Genomic DNA, 24,572 nt, shown 5'->3' with positions numbered 1-24,572 from the left:
AAAAAAATATAGTATGGGATAAATAGATCAAAAACTTAATATCAAAAACAAAATAATTAAAAAAATTAAAATTTTAAAAAATAAATAACGAATTAGTATCCAGCATTAAAAAAAAATATATTACTAAAATTTACTCATCCCTTCGTCTTGAAGATAAAATACTAATAATTTCAAAATTCTTGTTCTTATATCACGTGAAAGCTTACTTTTTAATGAAGCTTTCAATCGACATATTATAAGGCAAAAATAAACAATAAATAAAAACAATTAACTATTTTTAAAAAAAACTTTCCTTTTCACTTGCAATCGTCTTTCTTAAAGAAAATATGCTTAATTAAAATTTTATATCTAAAAAGGTCACAAAAATTTTATGGGAATTAGATTTCTGTGAAGTATATTAAATTTTAATATAATGTTATGCTTTTAATAATATAATTTTTATTAACCATTTAATACAGTGCTTTTAATTAAAGGGTGGAAACTGTTTCAATGAAAGAAAAGTTGCATAAAAATATTCTAAACTAAATTACATAATGTGCTGAAATTACAGTGTTTCTTTAAATTTATAGATAATACTGAACTCTTTGACCTTTCAAACCTAAAGCAGATATTGCAATAAAAAATAAATTACCCACATTAATTGAAATTATGTTAATAAGATTCTTAGTTAGTAATTAAAAAACCTATTTCTTAAAATGTAAACAAAATTATCAATGATCTGATAAATATAAGAAAGGAATAATGCTACCTCACTAAACAAAGCACTAAAAATGACTTTCTGATATGAAAATAAACTTTAAATTTTTGATACATTGATAATATTAAAATTTTAAAAAGGCAATGAATGTTAACTATTCACTATAAACATGAACAAAATGAAAGACATGAACATGATGTAACAATGTAAACATGAACAAAAAACATAATAATAATATATATTCCCACTCATCATTAGAAAATAAAAATATTTATTTACATCAATGAAAATAAAATTTATATTTGTAATTCTCATGTGAAACTACATAAATAATAGAATAATTTAATAAAGATTGTAACATTTTAATTGATTCCTGAGATATTATTAGGTAATAAATAGTTATTTCGACAGGTTAAAATAACACCAAATTACTTAAAACAATGTTTCTTGATCTGTAACAAGACGTCACTTTCTCTTTAGAATGAAGAATTAAATTAACGAACAAAAAATTTAGACATAAAAAATATATATATATATATTCATGCAACAAATAATTTCAAATTTTTAAAATAGTAAAATAACTCTATTAGCCTTTGGTCCTTTCTCACATTCTCTTGAAAGAATTAGAATAAGAATACGAATTAAAAAATCTAGAACTTAAAATTGTGCACAGGGCTATATATCAATGTATTTGTAATTAAATTAGCAATAAATAGTAAGCAAATGTCCATGCATTTTTACACACAAAAAAAGAGCTGTATAACTTAAATTTTTAAAGGTAAACAAAGTGTAAAGAAAACTACAATTACAAATAAAAATAAAATTATATTTTAAAAATAATTAAGAAATAAATTTATTTAAATGTAGTTGAAAAAATAAATAAAATCTAATCTAATTGATCTTGTAAAAGGAATGACACAATTATCATTCATTTTTAAAGCATAACAAATTAATAAATCTTATTTTCACACTTGAATAATAATTGTATTTACACTTATCTCAATTAATTTGTAGTTTTAAAAGAAATTAGCATTTTTTGCTATTTTTAAAAAAAAAAAAATCCTGAAATGTAAACAAAACATTCAAAATTATAAATGATTAAAAATATTTACGAATTCCATAACATCTATAATGGCAATATCACAAAAAGTATAAACTTGACTTAGAATTTTTTTTTTATTTGTGTTAACAAACAACAAAAACTAATTTAATCATAATACTCCTTTCCTCCTATACCAAGGCTCTAAAAGAAACCTCAGCCTACAAAATGCATGCTTGGATAAAAATTTTACACATCTCTACACCTTTTTTTAATTGTATATGGAAAACTTATGAAGTACCTATTATTAATCTGTCAAAAAAATATACAGTGAGTTCGCGATAACTCGAATCTGATAGGACTGACGAAAAACTTCGACATATCGGAAGTTCGACTTACCGTTAGTTTCGGTTTTGGTCTTTCAAAATATTGTCGGATTATTTAATTAATGCTTATTAATTACAAATCTTCTAAATGCTTACAATATTTAAGATCATTTTTTTTGACAAGCCATTTACGATAAGACTGTTTGAAGCACTTTATGGTATCCTGGTCCATCGGCTGCAACTTTGTTGTTGTGTTTGGCGGGAGAAACTGCAAGTTTACTGATTTCAAATTAGGTGGATCACTATGCGCTGTGCATTTATCCATAAAGAGTATCACTTTTCTTTTTTTAGCGAAGAATTTCCGATCCAGTTTTCTTACATAGTCTTCAAATAAAACTGATGTCATCCAAAACCTTTTGTTAGACTTGTAATCCAAAGGATAAGTTTTTACATTCTTGAAACATCGGAGATTTCGGTATTTTCCGATAACAAGTAAGGGCAATTTCTATGTCCCAGACGCATTTCCTTCAACTAGGACAGTCAAACGTTCCTTGCTCATTTTATCCCCTGAGCAGTTTTCATCTTTAAACATCATAGTCTTATTTGGAAGACATTTAAAAAATAACCTATTTCATCAATATTGAAAACATTAAAAGATCCACACAAAAAATCGAGTTAAAGGGAGTAAAATTCGAGTAATCGAGAATAATTAACATGAAATTGAAGATAAAAGGGTCCGGACCCCTTAAAAAAATCGAGTTATAGTAATATTCGAGTTATCGTACTTCGAGTTATAGCGAATTGACTGTAATATCACCAACATTATATCTACATCAACACTTCCACTTTAACCATAAACCAAAATTAAGAATTGTCAACAAAGTATTAGGTATTGTTAACAAGGAATTATTTAGCATGAATTAACATTAATGGAGTAAATGTAGAACATTGTTAGCAAAGAAGTAATATCAAAATTATTGCGTAATATTGGTTAGTGCATTCCAATAAAAATATGACTTCAAAGCAATATTATAAGCGTTTAATTTCTTATTATTTTTGTTATTCGAGTAAACTTTTTTTTAAAATATAAATAAGCATGATTAGAGGAATAAAAAAAATTAGCTAACTTTATTTAATAAATTTTCATTTATATAATTAAATTCACTAATATTTAGGCCTTATCGAATATAATCAATTTTCTTTTCTTTTTGTGTAAACCACATTGGAACTGCTCATTAACTCTGTCAAATATTTCGGTGATTTTTGTCAAAATTTGAGGGATACTTAATCAATATTTCTGATGGCTGAGCATTTAAGAGTAAACAAATACAGACCCAATCATAATTTTTACATGCCCGAGCAAAGTCAGGCAATATAATTTGGAGCCCTGCCTCATACTATATAGTATTTATTGGCATTTTAATCATTTCCAATTATTAATTACTATATAATTTGATTAAAATATAAATATGGAGTAAATTTTCATGACTAGAGAAATAAAAAAGAATAAATTAATAAATTTTCATTTATGTAATTAAATTCAACAATATTTAAGACTTATAAAATGTAATTGAACAATATCAAATATATTTAGAGCTGTTCATTTGCTCCGTCTGGTATCTTGGCGATTTTCGTCAAAATTTGCAGAAGGCGATGATGTTTTCTTTGATGTAGAGGTAAATACTAAATTTTCTTAACAAAATAAAGCATTTTAAACTAAATTCTCCAAGGCGAAATGTTTACAAAATTACAATATTTTTTTAGATTTTGAGCATGAAGTGATTATTCTGTTAGATTAAATAATATATAAAGTTATTTTCTAAATAAAATTAAATAAAATAATGTATAAGAAAACAATTAGATTAACATATAAACAGGTTACAGAAAAGAAATTCATAAACAATTTCAACTAACACATCATAATTATCATACATTTATTCAATGTATCATTTCTAATCATAATTTCAATTCTGGTGGAATTCTTATTCAGAAATTTTGTTTATCATGTACTGAAATTATTTTACTACAAGAACCAAAAAAATTTAAATATTTGTTTCACTTAACAAGAAGAGCTTGAAACATTTAAAAAGCAAAAATAGAAGCTTTCGTTGGGCACAGAAGATTCTTGTGATTATAAGAAGTCTTCGGTTTTTAGGTTCTTCATTAAAAAAGTAAATAAAAGTTTTTTTCTCTTAATTAACCGCTAAAATTTAAACTTAAGCTCCAAAAGGCAATAAAACAAATAAATAAATAACTAATGTGCAAATAAAAAGTTTAAAAATTAAAAAAAAATTTCTTCAATATAAAATAAAATTAAGAATTTCAAAAATTAAAAAATATACTTTAATTGTAACTCTAGAAATAATACAAGGTGACCAAAAAATATCCACACTATGTAACATAGTTTTTCATTCCATTAAAACTCTAATCACATATTAGATTTGATAACACATTTTGGACCTAATTTAAAATGGAAAAAATTATATAAAAAGTTAAATAGTAAATATACTTACAATTTTAACTTTAAGGAAACTAGATGAATTTCATAAAAAAATTTAAATCATATAATTACAATCGTTACACAAATCTATTAAATATTTTATCAAAGATTTTTTACTAAGATTACTAAGATTTTTTGGCACTTTAAAACAAATTTCAATGAAAACTGAGCACAGTTTTACTTCACACACATAAAAATCACATTATATATATATGAACATTACAAAATCTTTTTAGACATTAAACTGATTAATTAAATGGCTATAGACAGAGCCGTCAGTAGATCTTGTGAGGTAGAAGGCAACAATTTTTATAAGCCCCTTTAGATATTCTCTTTTTAAGGGGCCCTTAAAAAATTGGTTGAATTTTATTAGTTTTTCACCTAATTTATTAAAACTGATTAAATGATTTTTTTCCTCAAATTTTAATCCTAAAAACTGTCATTTTAAATATATTTTTTATTATCATTATTTTTCAAATTTTAAATTAATATTTAATTTTTATCAATGATGTATCAAGCATGGGACATATTGATGAGATTTATTGATCTAAGAAGCCTGATGTAAATAATCAAGTAAAATTGCTTGAATATAATTTTATGAGTTCCATTTTTATGAATATTCAGTGCCCTAACCACTGAGCTATCATGTTTCAGTGCCTTAAGCGGACTAAGTTTCAGCTCGATGGGTTCTAGCTTTTCTGAGAAGTAAAGGTGGCGTGCATGCAATGCTGGACACATAGCCACAATCATGCTATTGGCACAAAATTGTGGACCGTTAACCTCCATGACCTCCCTGGCCATCAACCAGCTGCTGCAAGAATGCTTTTTTTTTTTTTAAATTAGAGACCGCATTCCCTTTAGGAGACAGGTATCACATACATGATTGAAAAATTAAAATGTTTGCTTGTTTGAAAACTTAAAATGATTGAATGTTAATGTTTTCAAATTAAAAAAACCAAAAAAAAGTCCAAGTTTCTTAATGGTAATAAAATTTTTACATTTAACAAGGGACTCCTTAGAAAACTAAAAATATCCGAGCAAAGGCCGGGCTTGCTGCACCCTTAGGACGGCTCTGATTATAGATCTTATTATATCTTTCATATGACACATGAAAAAAGCTTTCCAAGAGAAATGTTTACTACAAATGTAACAGGAAAAGTTTTATTCTTTACACATTAAAATTATTAGTTCCTATTGATTAAATGATTATAGATCTTAATATCAATGAGATTTCATATGAGATGTTAAATGAGTCTTCCAAGAGAAGCGTTTACTACAAATGTAACAGGAAAAGTTCTTCCGTTTAAAATAATGGATTTCCATGTGTCTATTGCGATTGCTAGCATGCGAAAATGATTTTTTACATATGGGGCAAATAGCCATTTTTGAAAACTTCATTGGCAAGAGTAAACCTGGCAGGGCAGGTCGATAAACTTGTTCACCTGTAAAAACAAATAAACCACTGCAGTAGAAATGTTAGTATTTTAGAGAGTAACATTTAAACAAGAAAAAGGAAACAATTTAAAAACATGAAAAGTGATTATAATTAGACCATAAGAACCATTAGTTAGATACCAGACAAAATTTACAAAGATTGTCGAACTTAGTCAACAATGCATAAGCTAGTCATTTATTGGACCTTGATGGATTTTCATTATAAGTAACTATGTAGTAAGTTATGTATTTCATTTTATTAATCCATTAATAAAATGAAACACATAAAAAAACATAATTAAGAAAACTATTATGAAGAATTACAAAAAGTGAATGCCTGTCTTTTTGTTGCTCAAAATTGACAAACTTGACAGGTTATCATAGCACTTTAACAAACATTTTTTCTAAAATTAAGCTTATTTTTTAAAAGATTAGCTCTTTAAAAGCATGTTACAAGCAGGTTCAAGATGGTTAACTAAATTTAGTTATACCTATCCTTTTTTTTAATAAATAAAAAATTTTTGTGCAAGGATTTTCGTGAGGAACATTACTAACTTTTAAAAACAGATCATAGTTACTTATATTGGAGTCATTAAAAAAAACTATTTCAGTTAGAATCTGCAATTTAGTAATACATTTAAATAAGGATGTAAAACAAAACTCTTTAATTTTTTTTTTCATTTGATAAATATTAAAGGACAGGCAAGCTTGGAAAGAACACATAAAATTTACTCGAAGTACATATAAAATTGTCCTTGTAAGTATGGCAATAATTTTTTAAAAAAAGCTACATCATCTATTTTTTTTTATTTGTTGCACTACTTTTGGCAAATTTGCATGCAAAGAAAATTTCTGTGTAAATAACATGGGATTTTTTTTCATTTTATTTTCGTTTATTATGTATGAAAAAGCAACAAGATAACATTTTAAGCTCAGTTCAGGTTTGACAATTAAAGGATTAAAGTAAAATAACTGAAAAAGTAAAAATATTAATTCTGTTAAAAAGTAATACTTTAGTATTTCAAGTTGTTCTAAAAAATAAAATATTGGTAAGAAAAACACAACAGTTCAAGTTATGTAAGAGAAGAGCAATATAGAAGAAGTATGTACTGAAATGCATCTCTCACCTAAAAATTTAAGGTAATTTTTTACTGGTCCAGCTTTGTCAATTTCAGGATAAAATTACTGAAACAACACTCAGAAGAAAAGATAATACATGCTGGTATCAGATTAAGTATACCTCACAATAAGAAGAAGCGGACTCCATTTTAAAGCAATGCAAATCATATTACTTACAAATCCTATAGATGAAAGGCTTGAGGCAATATAAGCCACATGCTTCTATGCATTGTGCAGTTATCTAGTGGACATTGTGCAAACATTTAGAGTATCAGGAAGCAATATTAAGGAACAGCTGTTCCTTGTAAATGTATAAATTTCTGCTCTAGAAAAAGTGTAGTTTATAACCCTAAGTCCTTGGTGTATTAACTTTACTTGGATTATAATAAAAATTTAATAACAAGTTATCATTCTTCCAAATTCACATAGATAATAAATATAAAATTGTGCGTACTAGTAATAATTAATTAATCATTCACAAATATCATCATTAGTGAAGTAAGTCTTGACCTTCAATATGTTTAAAGCTTGGTCTCAATGTAAAAATATAAAAGAAAAAGTAACTTGATTTTGTTTTCATAACCAATTTTAAGTAAGATATCTATAAAATGTTAGAAACATTAGCAAACATAAGCACAACAAACATGCTATGAATAAATAATAATCAGTAACAGATTACTCATTTTAAATACATTAGAAATGTTCCAAAAAAGATTAAACTTGACACAGAACAGGTCTTTGAATAACTAGTACTAATAGTTATGGCTGATATCTCTAACTTAAATTATATTGCTACATACTTTGATACCCACAAGAAATATTACTGTATCAATAAAATTTACTTTAATTTATTTTTAAATAATAAAACAAATAACTTTTATCTTCTTCTACAAATTCTTTTATGTTTACATTTTGCTATACTATGTTTTACATTATATAATGTTACTTTGTTAGGTTATATACAGTTTAAGCATTTTAATTGTACTATTATTTATTATCTACTACAAATCCATATGAAGAAAGTAAATACGTGTACACACTCTCTTGCATAAGTTCATTCAGAATATACTATTGATATTATATAGTAATATTTGAGAATACCTTTAAAATTCCCGTTGCAAACTATATAATAAAAGCTATTTAAGTTTCAAAAATTTTAGAAAAAATATGAACATTATTTTAATTCATTTTTCTCAGCAAAAAAGTATTTATACACAAAAAGAAAAAACATTCTATCATAGAACATATAATAATATTAAGATAATAATTGTTGCTTGTAGTTTATGACTTGCATGTTTAATACCAGCAGTAAAATTTAATTAATAATAAGGTTGGAAATAAATTAAATAGTTTAAACTACATAACTAACTTATAATAGTCACAAAAAAAAAATTATGAAATACAGTATTATGATAAGTTTAACTTACATATTTATCATTAGTCACAAAAAGTTAAACTATTATAAAAGAATAGTTTACCCAGAATATAAGCATACAAACCAGAAAAAAAAAACGCAGATGTGATAAATAAAGTGACCTATTACGACTTGAACATCCTTTATAATATAAATAAATAAATAATTCTTTATGTATGCAAAATGTTGCGATCTATACAAAACAGCTTTCCAATATAACAAAAGTAATTTCAATGCCAATGAGATTTCACAAAAATTCTTTTAGTTGGAGTTGTGAAATAATACTCAATAAGAAACTGGCCGAAGTTCAAAATATTAAAACTTTGAAATAATTGACATCGCTTACAAATTACCTATAACTGATTAAAACAGTGTTGAATGTCAAAATAATAATAATAATGTAATATTATAAGCTAATCATTGAGTAATACGACATTTATATATTCCTAACCATATTGCGATCCAGTTTTCATTTATTAATTTTATTGAAACATACAACATCATATTGTATTTATTTATACAGAAATGAAGCAGGAAAATTTACAAATTCTTCAAAAATTTTATTTTCAACATTTTATTTAAATAGCAAAATACACGAATAATAAATTTAAAATACTGGATTTCGAGCTTTTTGGCTCTCTTCAGGCAAAAGTAGGCTAGGAATATATTTATTTTACATTGAATATCCTAGAAAAATAGAATATAAATTATATATACAAATTCTTATATTTTGAATCATATCAAAAATGTATACACAATAAAAATATAGTAGAGCACACAATCTAAAAAGCATATATATTAACACACCTTTTATATGTATAAAAAGTTCAAAAACTATAAGCAAAAGCTATTCCTATGTAAGTAGAAGAATCCATTTTAGATTAAATACTAGTAAATAATGAGAATAGCTATTTCTAAATTCAGGAAAAAACATTTTACTAGAATTATAATTTTTTTAAATACTTCTTCCCCATGTGTTTTACATTCACAAACTAAAGACATTTATTTGTATGTTAAAGAGCATATTATTCTGGCAAACATAAGATTTACTTTTTTTTCTGGAATTGAGATAATAATTTCCATTTTGGCAAATTCTAGCCTTGAAAAGAGACTAAATTTAATTTAAAAAATAACTAAATGCCTGCTATCTAAACAAAACAAAAAAAAGTCCAAGATATCAAAAATAATCTCAACACCAGTGAAGATTTATAGGGTAAATAAATTCAAAAAGAGCTTTACGTGACTTCAAAACTCAACATGCTCAGCTTTAATATTACAAAGATCTCAAATCAATAAATATAATTGTCTTTTTAATATTTTCAACTTTAGTGAGTAAGCATGTTTATTGGTTAATCTTATCCTTGAAAAATAGAATATAAATTTTAAGAAACTATTTTGACAAAGTATTGGCAAAATTATGCTTTCCACTACAAAATATTTAAAAAAAAATTCTAATAATAAAAAACTAACTATAAAGCACAAGGTTATTAAAAACCTTATATATACTCTAGAAGTAGGCAATCCACTTTACGCTATCCACTTATATTAAAAACAGCAAAGTTTATCATTAGAGAGATTTGAAACTTTTGAATCAATATAGTTAAATAGAAAGTGCAATGCCCACAAGTCAATATTTCATATGAAAACAAATTTACAGCAAAATTTAACAAAAAGTTTACACTTAAATCTAATGATTATTATTTTAAAACTAAACAATTTCAAACATAGTACAAATCCAACGAGTGTCCTCCTTTTAACATTTTTACTTGAAACAAAGATAAAAATTTCATCTTTCAAACAGTATATAATTTTTTTTCTCTTTTTAAAGCAGATAAAAAAAATAGATAATAATATAATCACAGCAGTGTGCCATCATTATTCAAATATTTAATAAGCTTACAACTACAACAAATATTGCACTTCAGAAATCATTTAATGTTTTGTATAAAAATCTACAACATTATCAAAAGTTCTACCTTATAAAACCAAAACACTTTGATTTAGAACTTTATTACAAATTGCAAAATAAAATGTTCATAATTATGTGCTTAAAACTTTAAGAGACCCCCATTGTTACAATTTATGCCCAATAACACAAAATAATATTTCTGTAATATTGCATAACTATTTTGCACACAATAAATGTGTAAATAGCATAAGCTCGGTCAGGGGAAAATAACTAGTTTATATAGCATACAAATGTTAACAATATTTAACGTAGAGTTTTAAGGCGATTAATATTTAATATAATAACATTATAATTGCCATTAAATTTTTTAAAAAGTGGAACCAATATTTTATAAAAAGAAATAATAACACACACCTTTCATTGAACTTATTATAGATTTGTATTTTACTGATACAGTGAAACCTCAGTCCATCATTACTAATTGCATCATCCTTTTAAAATAATCAACACCTGAACAAAAACTGAATGTTGGTCAACTTAAGGTATCATCATTAATAGGTACATACATTGTATAAAAGGCATGACAAAGACAAGTTAAGATAAACAATTGCATTTGGGAAATAATTAAATAAATCCAAAAATAAAGGTAATTTAGAGTTAAACAGCAAAAGAAAAAAATTAAGAGATAGAGATTCCACTGTATCAAAGTTAAGTTTAAAAATGAAGTACAGAAAAACTAACAAAGTAAAATTAAAATAACAATCACAACATTTTGGCTCAAAATTGAACAATCAAAAAATATCTACACAATCCAGATCTTTTAAAATTGTAAGTAATATAACTGAAATAAGCAATATAGAGAAAGAATTAAAACATATAATACTTAAAAGAATATCAGACATTTTTATTATGAGAATAAGATATTACATTTGCAGCATTATTTTTAATAAGACGCGAGCAAGCCATCAAAGCAAGGAGAAGAAGTCCAGCTCTTTGAAAACATAACTAACATGGGGAACTGTTCTGTGCGGTACACAATACGAGAAAAACAACTTGCACGGTGAGCAACAAACTCAGATTTAGCACAGTATCATAAAGTGACAGTCATGACAGGTATGTCACCTGCAAACCGGTTGTTGGACAACTCTACATGTATGGTTGATTTCGATGCTTCCAGCCATTTAAATTTTTCTTTTCATGTTGAAATGCTATTAGCTAATTAAATTAATATGGATGATAAAAATGTATTCTCGAAGAAATATCTTAATGAATAGTACAGTACAAATTTATTAATCAGTGTAAAAATGCAGAACAAACCAACAATAAATTAAAAGATAAAACTTTTCTTTACCCTAACCCCCAGTAGTGATGGAGAGGTGTGGAAGGGGCAAACCTGTTTCATAAACCTCTGCTATTGTGGGATAATGTGTGGATAAGCATAATGTAAACCTTGGGAGCTGGTTTACATGATGCTTATGGCAGCTAGACTTCTTCTCCTATACACATTCTTTGGTAAGTATTTAATCATAAACAAAAAAGACTATATATGATTAATCATAGTTTTTCGAGGGGGGTGAGGAGGGTAATTAAAGGCAATCAACTATTGATTTCCGTTATCTTAGTCAAACAAGAGTAATAGTAATCAGTAATAATTTAGTACAAGAGTATAAGTAATTAATTTCAGAGATTTTTTCAAAATAACAGCAACTTTAGGCATTTTAACAATAAATTACCTATTTTTTTTATCCATTAAACATAATAAAAATTAATACAATGTATTTCATATGTGCTCGTTTACCAAATAACATCCATTCAGACTCATTCAGATACCAAAAAGCATTCATTCAGGCATTCATATTCATTTTGCAGAAAGTAAAAAAGTTTCAGACCCCCCCCCCCTTTCCAGGCAACACAAATAATATAAACCAAAAAGACAATTTTCTACCTCAAGGCCAATACAATCCAAAACATATATTCCTTTACAATATCTATTTTATGGTTTTAACTACAACTCTCAATCAAAACTTCTTCCAACATTTCTAAAATTTGTATAATCAAGAAAAAACAATGAAATAAATTTTCTTTCAATGTGTAAAAAAAAAGTAAAAAAGAAGAGTCAATAAGTAAAAAATTAATTAAAAAGCACAATACTTAAGTCAAAAGTGAAACAAATAAAAAAAAATGATAGGTGATAATGGATTCTGAAGAAATATAAAACAGTATGATTTTGTCTAAACAATTAGAGCAGAACAAATTTTAGTTTTTTGGATTATGGACTTTACGAACGTGAGATTGCAAATGGTTTTTCCAACAAAAAGTTTTATTGCAAAATTGGCAAACATATTTCTGTCGATGTGGTTCATGAATTTCCATATGGCGTCTAAGAGTTGTTATGTCATAAAAAGATTTTCGACACACAGTACACACAGGGGCGCTCTTTTTCCGTTGGAGTTAATGAATCAGGCACAACATAATAGTTATAGATGGAAGACATATAGTCTGAAAAATGTAACATTAATTAAATAATAAAAACATAAAATAAATTGTAAACATTAAAAATTTATAAACAAATTAAAATAAAATAAAAACACAAAGAAACGTAGTCTGTGCATAACTATTCAAACACAAAATCATATCCGGTTAGAAAATAATATTTCAATGGTTTAAAACATAGTCATGACTTTTTTTAATAGACAATAACTATCCAGAAACTATAATAAATTGCCCTTCAACTTCGATATATTATTTCAGCTATTGCAGTGAAAAGAAGAAGAAAAATTCAATTTCAGGCTTGTTTTTCTTATTAAAGTTTAATTTGTATGATTCAAAACATCAAATACTAAGCAAGATTGTTAGTTGTTTTACTTCTAAGGAATATTTTTCCAAAGAAGAATGACTGGCAGTTTATTCCCTTCAACTAGCAAATTGATGTCACGATACTTAAATTTTATTCATAAAAAATCTCCCAAAAATATTGAGCCCTAATGAAAAACAATATTTATTTTTCAATTAAAACTTAGGATATCTCTTTCAATATTTTTTACATAAATAACAGCTTTTGAATACCATTACGAACATAAAATGCAAATCCAATAAACAATGCATATATAAAAATACACAGAACAATCTTACTAAATATATATTAATCTAATCCTAAAAAACTAAATTAATACCAAACATTTATTTATAATGTTCCACATAGAAAAATTACTTAAATAGTATAAATTACTCAAGAAAAAGGTACTAAAAACTTGCCATGATTTTAACTACAAAGAATAACAACTAAAGTTTTAACTATCTATTAGAATTTTTCCCAAAATCATTCTAATTTAAATAGCTTTAACAAAACTATGACCTTAAATAATTTGCAAATTTTGAAATTCAAAAGGCAAATATGACAGATATGATTATTGATAAATTAATTCCCAAGAACTAACATATGTATGTAAATGTTAAGTATGATAATAGAATTCTTTGAAATCTAATTCTAATTAGTTAAAAACTTCTTAAAACTAAACAGAATAAACTGATGTTCGCAAAAGAGAGATAATTACTTAGTTCAAAATGAGTTTGAGAATAATAATGAACTTTAAATTATATTAAATTAATTTAATAATGTTAGTAAACAAATGATTTTTTCAACCTGTATTGATTTAGGATTAGAAATGTTTTGCTTATTTCGAAATTATTCCCACAAATTTCAATATTTTTATATATATATATATAAAAATGCACTCAAACTTTTATTTTCATTTTGATAATGGTGTTAGCGAATGTGCAAAAAACCAATAACCCTACAAAAAAGTAAGATGAAAAGTTTGTTTCGCTTCGTCTATTACACAAACTTGCCATTCATGTTTATGAATTTTATTTTATTTTTATTATTAAAATTACAGTAAATTTTAATAATGTTTTATGAACTATAAATGATAATAAAAATAACTTTATAAAATATGTCTCAAGACACTATAATCAAGCAACATTAAAAATAGAAATTAATATTAAAGTTATTGTGATCCCTGTATAGTTCCAATTTACAAAGCAAATTAGTTACGCAGCAAGATAAAAAAAATATTTATAACAAAATTCTAATGAAATATAAAATAAATTTAAGTATAATTAAAATAACAGCCCATTATTCTATAACTAAATACTTAATTTTTTACTAAAAACAAATAGACAATCATGTGTTCATTTTTTTGTATAAAATACAACTAAACATTAAATCTATTAAGTATTAACTAGTTTTATAACAAATAATTATTACAACAAAAAACACATCATTCCCAAAAAGATCAGAATCATTAATACAAAAATAATCAGTATATTTTCAAGAATGGCAAAAACAATCAAATAAAAAGATAAAAATAATCAAAATGATTCACAGTAATAATGAGAAAAAATAATAATAACATATAAAAAAGAAATTATACAATAACAGACAAGAAATAAAACATACAATAACATACAAGGTAAATAAAATAGCTTACATGAAGCACAAGAACATTAATGCTGCGGAGAACAATCTAAAAAAATAATAAATTCTACAAATCATGCAACTGAAATATCTTAAACTGAATAATAATAGCAAACCTAGAAATGATAATAGAGATTGTATTCTAATTTAAATGCAAATTATTTAAAATTTCCACTTAGCAAATAAATCTACATTATTATAAATTACTTTTAAAATAAAACAAGTAAATTACTTTTATATTCCCAATAACACACAAATTACTATTGAAAAAAATTTTGATAAACTTCTATCTAAAAATTAAACACACTTTGTATCGATCTAAAAATTAAATTAAAAAAGGGTAATAAATAGAAACTACATGAGTTTAAAATGATTTGAAATTATAGATTTTAGTACATCAGCTTAAAAAATAATTCTAATTTAATACATATAACTTAATATTTGAATAGTAGAAGGCGTAGTTTAAAGTTAAACTGAAATAAAAGTAAGATTAACTCTTAAGTGAAGAAGTTAATCCATATATTTTTGTCAATTTTGTCAGATTTTTGATTTATAAGAATTAACACATTTCAACTTAATAGAAAAATTAAAACAATTTGGATAATGGTAGGATTTAAAAAGCTACTTACAAGTTATATCATATTACATAATTTCATAAAAAATAAAAGAAATAAAAAGTATCAACAATCAAATGCACTATGTTTTATTTAAGCAAATAATAAATGGAATTAAAAGCATCTACATTAAAAGAGGGTGAAAATTATTTCCTATTTTTATATGTAATTGATTGTAGCTTAACTGGGGTTATTTCTCGCTCTAAACTAGCACATCAGAAATGTACTTGTATATATAAGAGAAAAATTTCCTTTTTCATTTCTTATATACAGTACTTAAGAAAAAATGGGGGTGATGGATTTGTAATATTGAACTTAAAAACTAGACACGCAGATTTTTCATTTCATCATTGCTACCTCTCTTTACATACAAAATGCAATCATTTATATGTATTAGTATCAAAAGTAATTGCAATTAATATAAATTTTTTACAGGACAAGTAAAATAGAAAATGATTAGTATCGAATCTGGCAAATGTAAAAACAATAAAAAATTATTATTTTCTTCAACAAAAAAAATAATACCTTGCTGAAAAACGACCAAATTTTCAATTTGTAAAACAACTACAGGCTCTAGAGGATTACTTTTAATATATATAATTTCTCATAAATTTCATTCCTTTATGAATGTAAAATACATAAACGATTAATAGTATTTAAAATTTTAATTCATTATATAAATAACAAGAATAAATAATGTAAATATTATTAGTATAAATAATCCTACCACAAAGTATCCTTAGATTTGCATTTCTATCTATAAAAACTGTCACAAACTAAAACTTCCTCAGCACCTTTTACAACACATCTAAATGTTGTCATACAACTACACTTACTGACTCAAATCTGCGACTGAGAATTCATTTATTGAATAAATAATTTATTAGAAAAAAATTAAGAACTAAATATATATTTTTCATTAATTTTTACTATAACAAAATATTTTTTAACTCCAAAATTAATAAGACCTCATTTTAAAAAAATTTATAAAATAAAAATAAATAAATAAGAAAAAATAAATAAAATAAAATAAAAATGTATAAATAAAACAAAATACAGATTTTGTAGGAAACCAAGTCCCCAGAAGCCAGTATGCACTGTAGCCTGCAAAATGCTACATATAAAGAACTGATTAAATTTTTACTCTGAATGAAACAAATAAAATATTAACAAATGTTGAATAAAAAATAATCTGAACACTTCAATTTTAAAAATATAAACAAAAAATAATTGAGAAAGCATAAGTAGTAACAGCAGTACCCTCAATTTCTACTCCTTACACATACTGTCTGTCTAACAAAAGGACTCCCTCCACTGGGGCTGTTTCCTGCTAAGGTAACAAGAAAAGTGGCATTTCAAAGAAAGGAGATCTTAATACATGTCTCATTAATTAAAACTAAATCCTATTCAAAAAAAAATTTACTTCATATTTCTGCTTGAAATAATTTAATGTCATAAACATATTAGTAACTATAAGTACCCTAAATCACAAGAGAAAGAAGTTCTTTCATTAGACAGGCAGTACATAAAACTACTGAAAATTTTTTGAGGTAAATAAAGAATGTTTATATTTTTGGCAATGACACAGAAAGAAAAATTATTTGCTGAAAATTATGAGATTCAGAAAGAAATCACTATGAGTACTTTTAAAATCAATTTTTCAGCTAAATAAAAATTAAGTAATATGATTAACTTTGGATGACCCCTAATTTTAAATCACTCTTCGAACTACTGAAATAAACTAGATATACATACTTAAATACATATACTGTGAAACCTCTCAGTAGCGGACAGCCATGGAACCACAGGTTTTGTCCGTTACTCGAGGAAATCCTCTATTTAGAAAATAAGTACATTAATGTGAAATACTATTATATGTACTATTATAAGTTTTCAATCTTTTGTAAAAAAAAGGAAAATACAAGATGAAATATCTAATATATATATAAATCAGCAGCAAGGCGTTAAACACATAATACTAAAAAGACACACATTTTCCCTCACTTACATGATTGCCAAAATGTAATTTTTTATCATTGTCAAGCATTTCATTGTTTTAAATTAAACTTTATTTTGCAAAAAAACCACTTAGTAAATGCAAAAAAAGAATTTATTTAAAACTTTTTAGAAGCTATTTAAAGAAGAAGAAAAGTTTATAGTGCACAAAAACATTCATAACAGAAATTTAATTTCACAAAAATTGCATTGTGAATGTAAAAAAGCATTTCAAACTGTTTAGTAGCTACTTAAGGAAGAAGTTTATAGTACATGAAAAAAAATTTCCTTTACAGAAATTTGAAGAAAGTATATTTTATTATGCATCACTTATTTTTTTTCTTTAATTATTTATAAATGTTTACAAAGATATCTAATTTTTGTGAGCATTTTTTCATGAGCTATATGACTTAAAAATTTTATCTTTTGTTATTCCATCACAGCAAATAAAAGCTTTTAACTTGTAAGGAACTAATAAGGAAATATAAATTATTCAAACTTACAATATGAGATTTCATAAACATTATATTTTAGATAAGAATTAGTTTACGGAAATTGAATAACATAATTTACAGAAATTTCTAAGTGTTAACAATAAGATTTAACTTTTCCAAATGTTTTGTTTAAAAAATTTCATTCTATTACAAAAAAGGCAATAAAAATAAAAGTATTAAACTATTAAAATAATTTAATTATTACTTATTCTCATACATCAATAACAATAATATGCAAAGAAAAAAAGTTATTTACTTTTAAAACAATTGTAAAGTAAATGCAATGACTAACAATTCTTCTGCAATTGACAAATTTTACAGATTATAGAAAAGCATTTAAATGAAGTTACTGTATTATTTAACAGTATTAATATTTGATATCTAATGAAACTGAAAATTATTTTGCAAATTAAAAAAAAATTACTTGTATTATTATTAATTATTCCAAGGTTTTATTTCCAGCATAGCTTGTACTTGCACGGAAAATAACTATTTTCTATTAGAAATATTGCATAATAGAAAAACACTTAAATTTTTTAATGCATACTGGAATACAATTTCCTTACCGACATTGTTTCTAAATCAGATTATTAATAAAAATTAATGCTTTAAATATATTTGTTCTTGGCTTCAACTTTAAAATTTAATAACTATAAATAAGCATGCAATATTTGTATTTTTAATTTAATATCTTGTTACTAATGTAAACAAAGCATTTCAATTCTTAAAATACCTGGTTATTTAACTTAATTCCCTTCGTAAATTTTTGACAACTGAAAAAGTTGTCTTAGAAAACAAAATATATTAAATTTAGGCAAATAAATTATTTCACATCAATTTGTATTTTTATACATAAATAAATCAATACAATAGTAAACATATAATTCAAACCTAACAAATGACTCTCAATATAGTTCACTTCTAATAAATGCGAAGAATCTTTTTTTAAGCTTATTTTACAGAAAAGTAAATGCTTTTATTTTTTAATCGTTTAAAAAAAACTTTTTTGTGAATCTTTTTAAGGAATTTCGAGAATGCATTTTTAGAGGTGCTTTATACAGTCTAAAAAAAACTGTAAAAAAATTAATAAACTTCTTAATTAAATCATACATCCTCAAACCATCTGTAAACACAGTTTACAACAGAATATTAATTATTCTTGCCAATTTCGCAAAAAAAAAAATTTTATTGACTAATTATTATTGGTCATTGACTAGGTTATTGGCTATTGATGTTCTTAAACATCAAATTAATTTTGTCAATGAAAATTACCCTGGAAGTAGTATACATCGAATTTCAAAAGTAATTGAAACAAAAATATAAACTTAAAATACGAAACTTGCATATTTTTATTGTCTCTTTGATAAAAGAAGATGAATAATTTTATATGATAGTATTATTTATGTATCTTCAAGAAATATAATAATGAAATATAATAATGAAAAAAATATTAATAAACAACAACTTTCACAAAATGAGCTGAGAATACATGTATTCTTCAATGGCCCAAATTCATTCAATTAGTTAAGCACTATACATTCAAACATCTATACCACAAACTTCAGTGATATTCAGAGAAACTTTGATTTTGATATCACAAAAAAATTTTTATTCCCATTAGCTATTCTGATAATAGAAAAAAAAATATATTTTTTAACGTAATACATTTCTTGGTAGTCTTTGACTTTATGAAATAGTTTTTGATAAGCAAAAAATAGAAGATTCTATTCTTAATTTCTGAAGAATTCAAAATGCTTTCTGGAACTATTTTTTTGAAGTTACAATAAGTCTTGATTATCATGTTTGAAAAGAAGAGTTTGAATCATACATCTGAAAGAAGTAGACAGGTAAAATATGTGTGCGTAGATAAAAGAAGATCTACGAATAAGTTTACAAATAACTTGTTAGCTTTAATGATATGTATATAAACTGTGATAGTACACGGTATAAAAAGCATTTCATTTCAACAAGATATATATTCAAATGAAAAAACGAAGATAGTAATGGTTACTGTAAAAAAAAATATTTAATCAAAACAAGAAACATTTAGAGTTATTTCTCTCGAATAATAGAAAAAACTTATTTGGTGCAGAAAAAAAAATTGGAAAAAACTATTCTAGGCTATGATTTTGAATGTAAATAAATCATTTATAAAAAATTAATAATTCTGTTAACACTATTTTTATTGTCTTCCTTTGAGTTTGTGAGATCAAAGTTTAGCAATAATATATTTTCTAAACTTTTTAAGAAAAATTAAAATCTTCTGTATAACAAAGCATCAGCGAATAATTAAAATGTGACAGTTCAGTTCATATTCGAATTAATTTCCTTAAATGGGAAGAAACACTTCTACCGCATACAATTTATAAAACAATAATAAAATAACAAACAAATTAATATAGGTTATAAAATTTTCAAAAATATTTTTCCCAACAGTTACACAAATTCAACGGAATGAATCAATAAAGAATTGAAAATATCCACAATGAAAATAGCAAATTTAACCACTAAAACTGTATCATGACATAACAGAAATGCATCAAAAAAATTTCAATACAAAATATATTATAAATATCAACAAGAAATAAATTTATAATATAATTGAAGAATTAAGTAAATTATATTTTACTTGTATAGTTAATTCCTCAAAAATGTTTCATTTTAATGTGCAGCTGTAAGTCATTTTTCCAAGAGAATCTTTTGCCACATACTTGACATTGAAAATGTTTGCGATTAAAAATATGCATCTCCATATGCCTCTTCAAACTTCCTGCTGTAGAAAATTGCTTACCACAAACAGTACACTTATTTATGTGTACTATTTGTGTACTACTTTTCATAGATGTAAAAGAATGGTCTCTCAAAATCCTGTGTTTTGAAGAATGATGTATATTTAAAAACTGAGCATTATCTGAAAAATAAAAATATCATACAATTCATAATGTTAACATTAAATTAAAAAATACCATCAAAAAAAATTTCATGAGTACAGAAAATGTAATAGTATTGTTTAAAATATTTATTTATCTCAAACTAGACATAGATTAAAAGTTAAATTCGAAATACTAAAACTTACAAAAAAATCAATCCTTAAAAATGTAATCAAGTAACTTAAAAAAAATTTAGAATAAAGAAATAATTTAAATTAACAGTTTTATCCATTTTAAAATGTCAAATACTTCAATTTTTTCTATATAGCCTAGAGTATTTTTAAACACATCCATTCCACACTTTATTTTAAGCAAAAAAAATATAATTTTATTTATTATCAAATATTTTAAAATTGTTTAATTCTAAAATACACATACTTCAATCGATTGCATATAGAACTTAAGGAAAAAAATCATACAAAGAAATAATTACCGTTTTATTTTTTAAAATTTTTGTATTTATTTCCATGCACAATAAAAAAATATCATATAAGTTTGTTTTTTTTTAACAAAGTAAGAGAGAGATCAAATGTGTCATAAAATAATATAAATAACTTTGATTTTTTTAAAAATAACAAATCTCAGTTTCAAATATTGAGAAATTCCATTTAGTTGCAGCCCACACTTGACCAGTAAAATTCTTCATGAATTTCTTAATGAGAGTATGGAATCTGAAAATACATCACAAAAAAATAATATAGTTAAACAATTAATGTCGGAAAAAAAAACATTTAAAAGCTAATTATGCCTGGTGAAATAATTTTACGCCTGAAACATAACTGCATAATTTTTATAATGTAAAATCATTAATTTGTTTTTATATTTAAACAACTGGATTAAAAAATGAGAAATTAAATATTGTAATTAAATTTATGTGATGTGCTGTTTATGATGTGATATTGATTTCCCAAAGCCAATTTTTTGTGCATTTCTTTCAAGATTGACCTTTGGTAGTACATGATGAAGAAATTTAAGATTATTTTGATCACATTATCTTTCACCAAACATAAGAGTCATTTCTACATTGAGCCACAGAATGCTTAAAAATGATCAAAAGGTAGAAAACAGATCCAAAATCTTTAATATAATTGTAATGAAGTCTGTTACCTCATATTAGAAGACATAACAAATTCCTTGCAATAGGCAAACACAGAGTTTAAATGCTCAAAAACGCAATAAAAGATGAAATAAAAGACTCTATTCTTGTTACTTTGAACTAATTTAAATTTTAAAAAAATATTAAATGGGAATACCGAAATTTGCTTACAAATTGTTGACTGGATAATATAGCGCTCTGTATTAAGTGATGGATGTTTTCATTAGAAAATACATAAAACTTAAAATTCCATTATCAGGTAGGAATTCTTAAGAAAAGACGAATGATAAACATTAAAATATTTTTTATATCTTTAATATTAATAATCATACTATGAACCTTTAATGGGTCAATGCTGCCATTTGAGCATATTGGGTCAAATACTGCGCATATGATGGCTAAAAGCATTTTAGTATATTCATCACACTTATTGTTGTCATATTTTCTATCAATTTATTTTGATTATTTATATAATTATAATTAATCATAATAATTATACCTGGTGGGAAGTAGCTTTGAAATACTTCTGGACTGTTTAAGGGCTATAATAGAGATATTCATAAAAGTGAAAAATTGTTCAAATAATGGCTTTCTATGCCAATTTTAATTAAACTTGGGAGAAGCCACTATATTTAATCTGAACAAATGTTACTAACGTTCTTCATGAAATTCAAACTATACAGTTTAAAAACAAAATTGGGGCATCACAGATTTACAACAAATATTAAAGTTATTATTAGATTAAGGGTAAAACCAAAAACTAATAGTAACCCATTTTAAGCAGAAAATTTAACAGGAAAGAATTAGACAACTGCAGTAAACATAGTCATACAGAAAAATTTTAATACTTACTTCATCTATGCTAATTTAAATATTGATCAGTAAAAAAAAAGCTAAACTTTATAAGAAAAATAATTTTAAATATTTAGTGGTTAATTGTAGCGTAGAAAAAAAAACATTATTAGTTTTATGCCACAGCCCTTGCAAAAGTCTGTGGCATCTTTACACAAATGGGAAGGGAAAAAAATTATAACACTGTGCTGAATTGAACACTAGAATACATGTTTAAAAAAGAAGTGAAGTTAATGAGACATTTATGGGATCAAAATACAAAAAAAATAATTTGTGTTGTTTTAAATATTTAAAATTAAAAAAAAATACACAGCATTAGAAAGAAAAAAAACTAATAAATAAAATTGATTCAAGATACAAAAACAGCAAAAAATTTAAGATTTTAATAAGAACAAATCATTCTAAAAATTGCACATCAATCATCAACTGCAAATAAATTTTAAAAAAAAAGTATTTATGAAAATATCACATTTTAAAAGTTATGGAAAAGAACTTCATAACTTTTAAATAGCCTAACTCGCTCACTCTTTAACATCCAAATACTTTTTCTCATATGCTCTCAATTCCAAAACACTGTGCTATCTTTAACTTTCGGTGTAAAGTACTTTTTGGAATGTCGTATAGTTTCTGAGCTTCTCTAAATGTTTTTCCATTCAAAATCGCTTGAATAGCACAGTGAAGTCTTCTTGGTTGTTTCACTAAAGCATTAAAACCTATAACAAAAATATTAGCAATAAGTTTAAAATTCATCATCAATATACAAGTATTCCTCTAAACCAGTAGTTGGCAGTCAGCAGACCAGAGTTGACAAAAGATTTTTTTTTTTTAAAGAAAATAAGAAATTCAGACTTTTATTAATCAGTTTGCTTTTCTTTTTTCTTCTTTACATTTATCAATTAAAGCTTGGTAATGCTTGATATTATAGAAAAACAATATTACATCTAAAATATGTAATATTTTTAACTTAAAATGGTTGAAATTATCATATTGTTATTACAAACTAATCACTGATTGAATAAAATCATAGTTGTTTTTATTTAAGCTTAACATCCTCAGGAATTTATAAAGACTAAGACAAAATTTATCCGTTACATATCAAATAAAGAATAAATTCTTTAGATCAAAAAAAATAAGAAAGCAACCCTTCCTTCATTTTTTATATGCACAAGCAAGATATTTAATAAGTTTAAAAAATACCTTTATTTATAGAAACATAAAGTTTTACTAGTTTAATTAAACATAATATATAATAAACAATACAAATAAACAATACATAATAAAATAATACAAATTATTATTTTAAATAAAGTTAATGAAAAGTTATAGTTTAAAGTTTCAATTCATTGCGCCATTTAATTGTTATTTATTAGTCTAATTTGTACATCAAACAACAATTTAGATACATTTTCCCATCTCATTACTTATTAAGAAAAAAAAACTTGAATGTCAATGAAATAAGAATTTTTTTAAAAAAATAATAATCATTATCAGAAGAACGTATTCAAAACTTGAACTTTCATAAAAATATTTCGAACTTAAATCAATGCTTTAAAAAAAATCAGTTAATTCAAATTGAAGACTTTCTTAAAGTGATTTAAATCATATCTACCTTGCCACAGAGCACTTGTGGGCTCAGATATGAATTGTTTACATATATAAAGAATTGTTAGGTACAA

At 24.4% G+C, this 24,572-nt stretch overlaps 1 protein-coding gene across 11 annotated transcripts in view; it reads right to left on the bottom strand.

Moving 5' to 3' along the window:
• Positions 1–24,572, bottom strand: part of LOC147814391 (uncharacterized) — a 118,481-nt gene that overhangs the window by 72,836 nt on the left and 21,073 nt on the right. The window contains exons 5-8 of one of the 11 annotated variants that reach the window (XR_015431231.1): positions 20,648–20,929; positions 17,285–17,364; positions 14,929–14,964; positions 9,069–12,937 (exon numbers count right to left, since the gene is read on the bottom strand). The exons of 7 other annotated variants lie outside the window; for them this stretch is intronic. Coding sequence is in view for 2 of the 4 variants with exons in the window: in XM_087156806.1 (XP_087012932.1) it covers positions 20,664–20,929 (266 nt within the window). In the remaining 2 variants the exon portion in view is untranslated. Of the gene's footprint in view, positions 1–293; positions 6,005–9,068; positions 12,938–14,928; positions 14,965–17,284; positions 17,365–20,647; positions 20,930–24,572 lie in introns of those variants that run through there. 3 more of the 11 variants (XR_015431230.1, XM_087156806.1, XM_087156810.1) reach the window with 3 other exon arrangements.

Source organism: Parasteatoda tepidariorum, chromosome 2 (assembly GCF_982258835.1).
Source record: "Parasteatoda tepidariorum strain Cologne lab strain chromosome 2, Ptep-v5.0, whole genome shotgun sequence".
Classification (NCBI taxonomy): domain Eukaryota; kingdom Metazoa; phylum Arthropoda; class Arachnida; order Araneae; family Theridiidae; genus Parasteatoda; species Parasteatoda tepidariorum.
The sequence above is the reverse complement of the archived record's forward strand: the minus strand, read 5'-3'. Positions and strand labels throughout refer to the sequence as shown.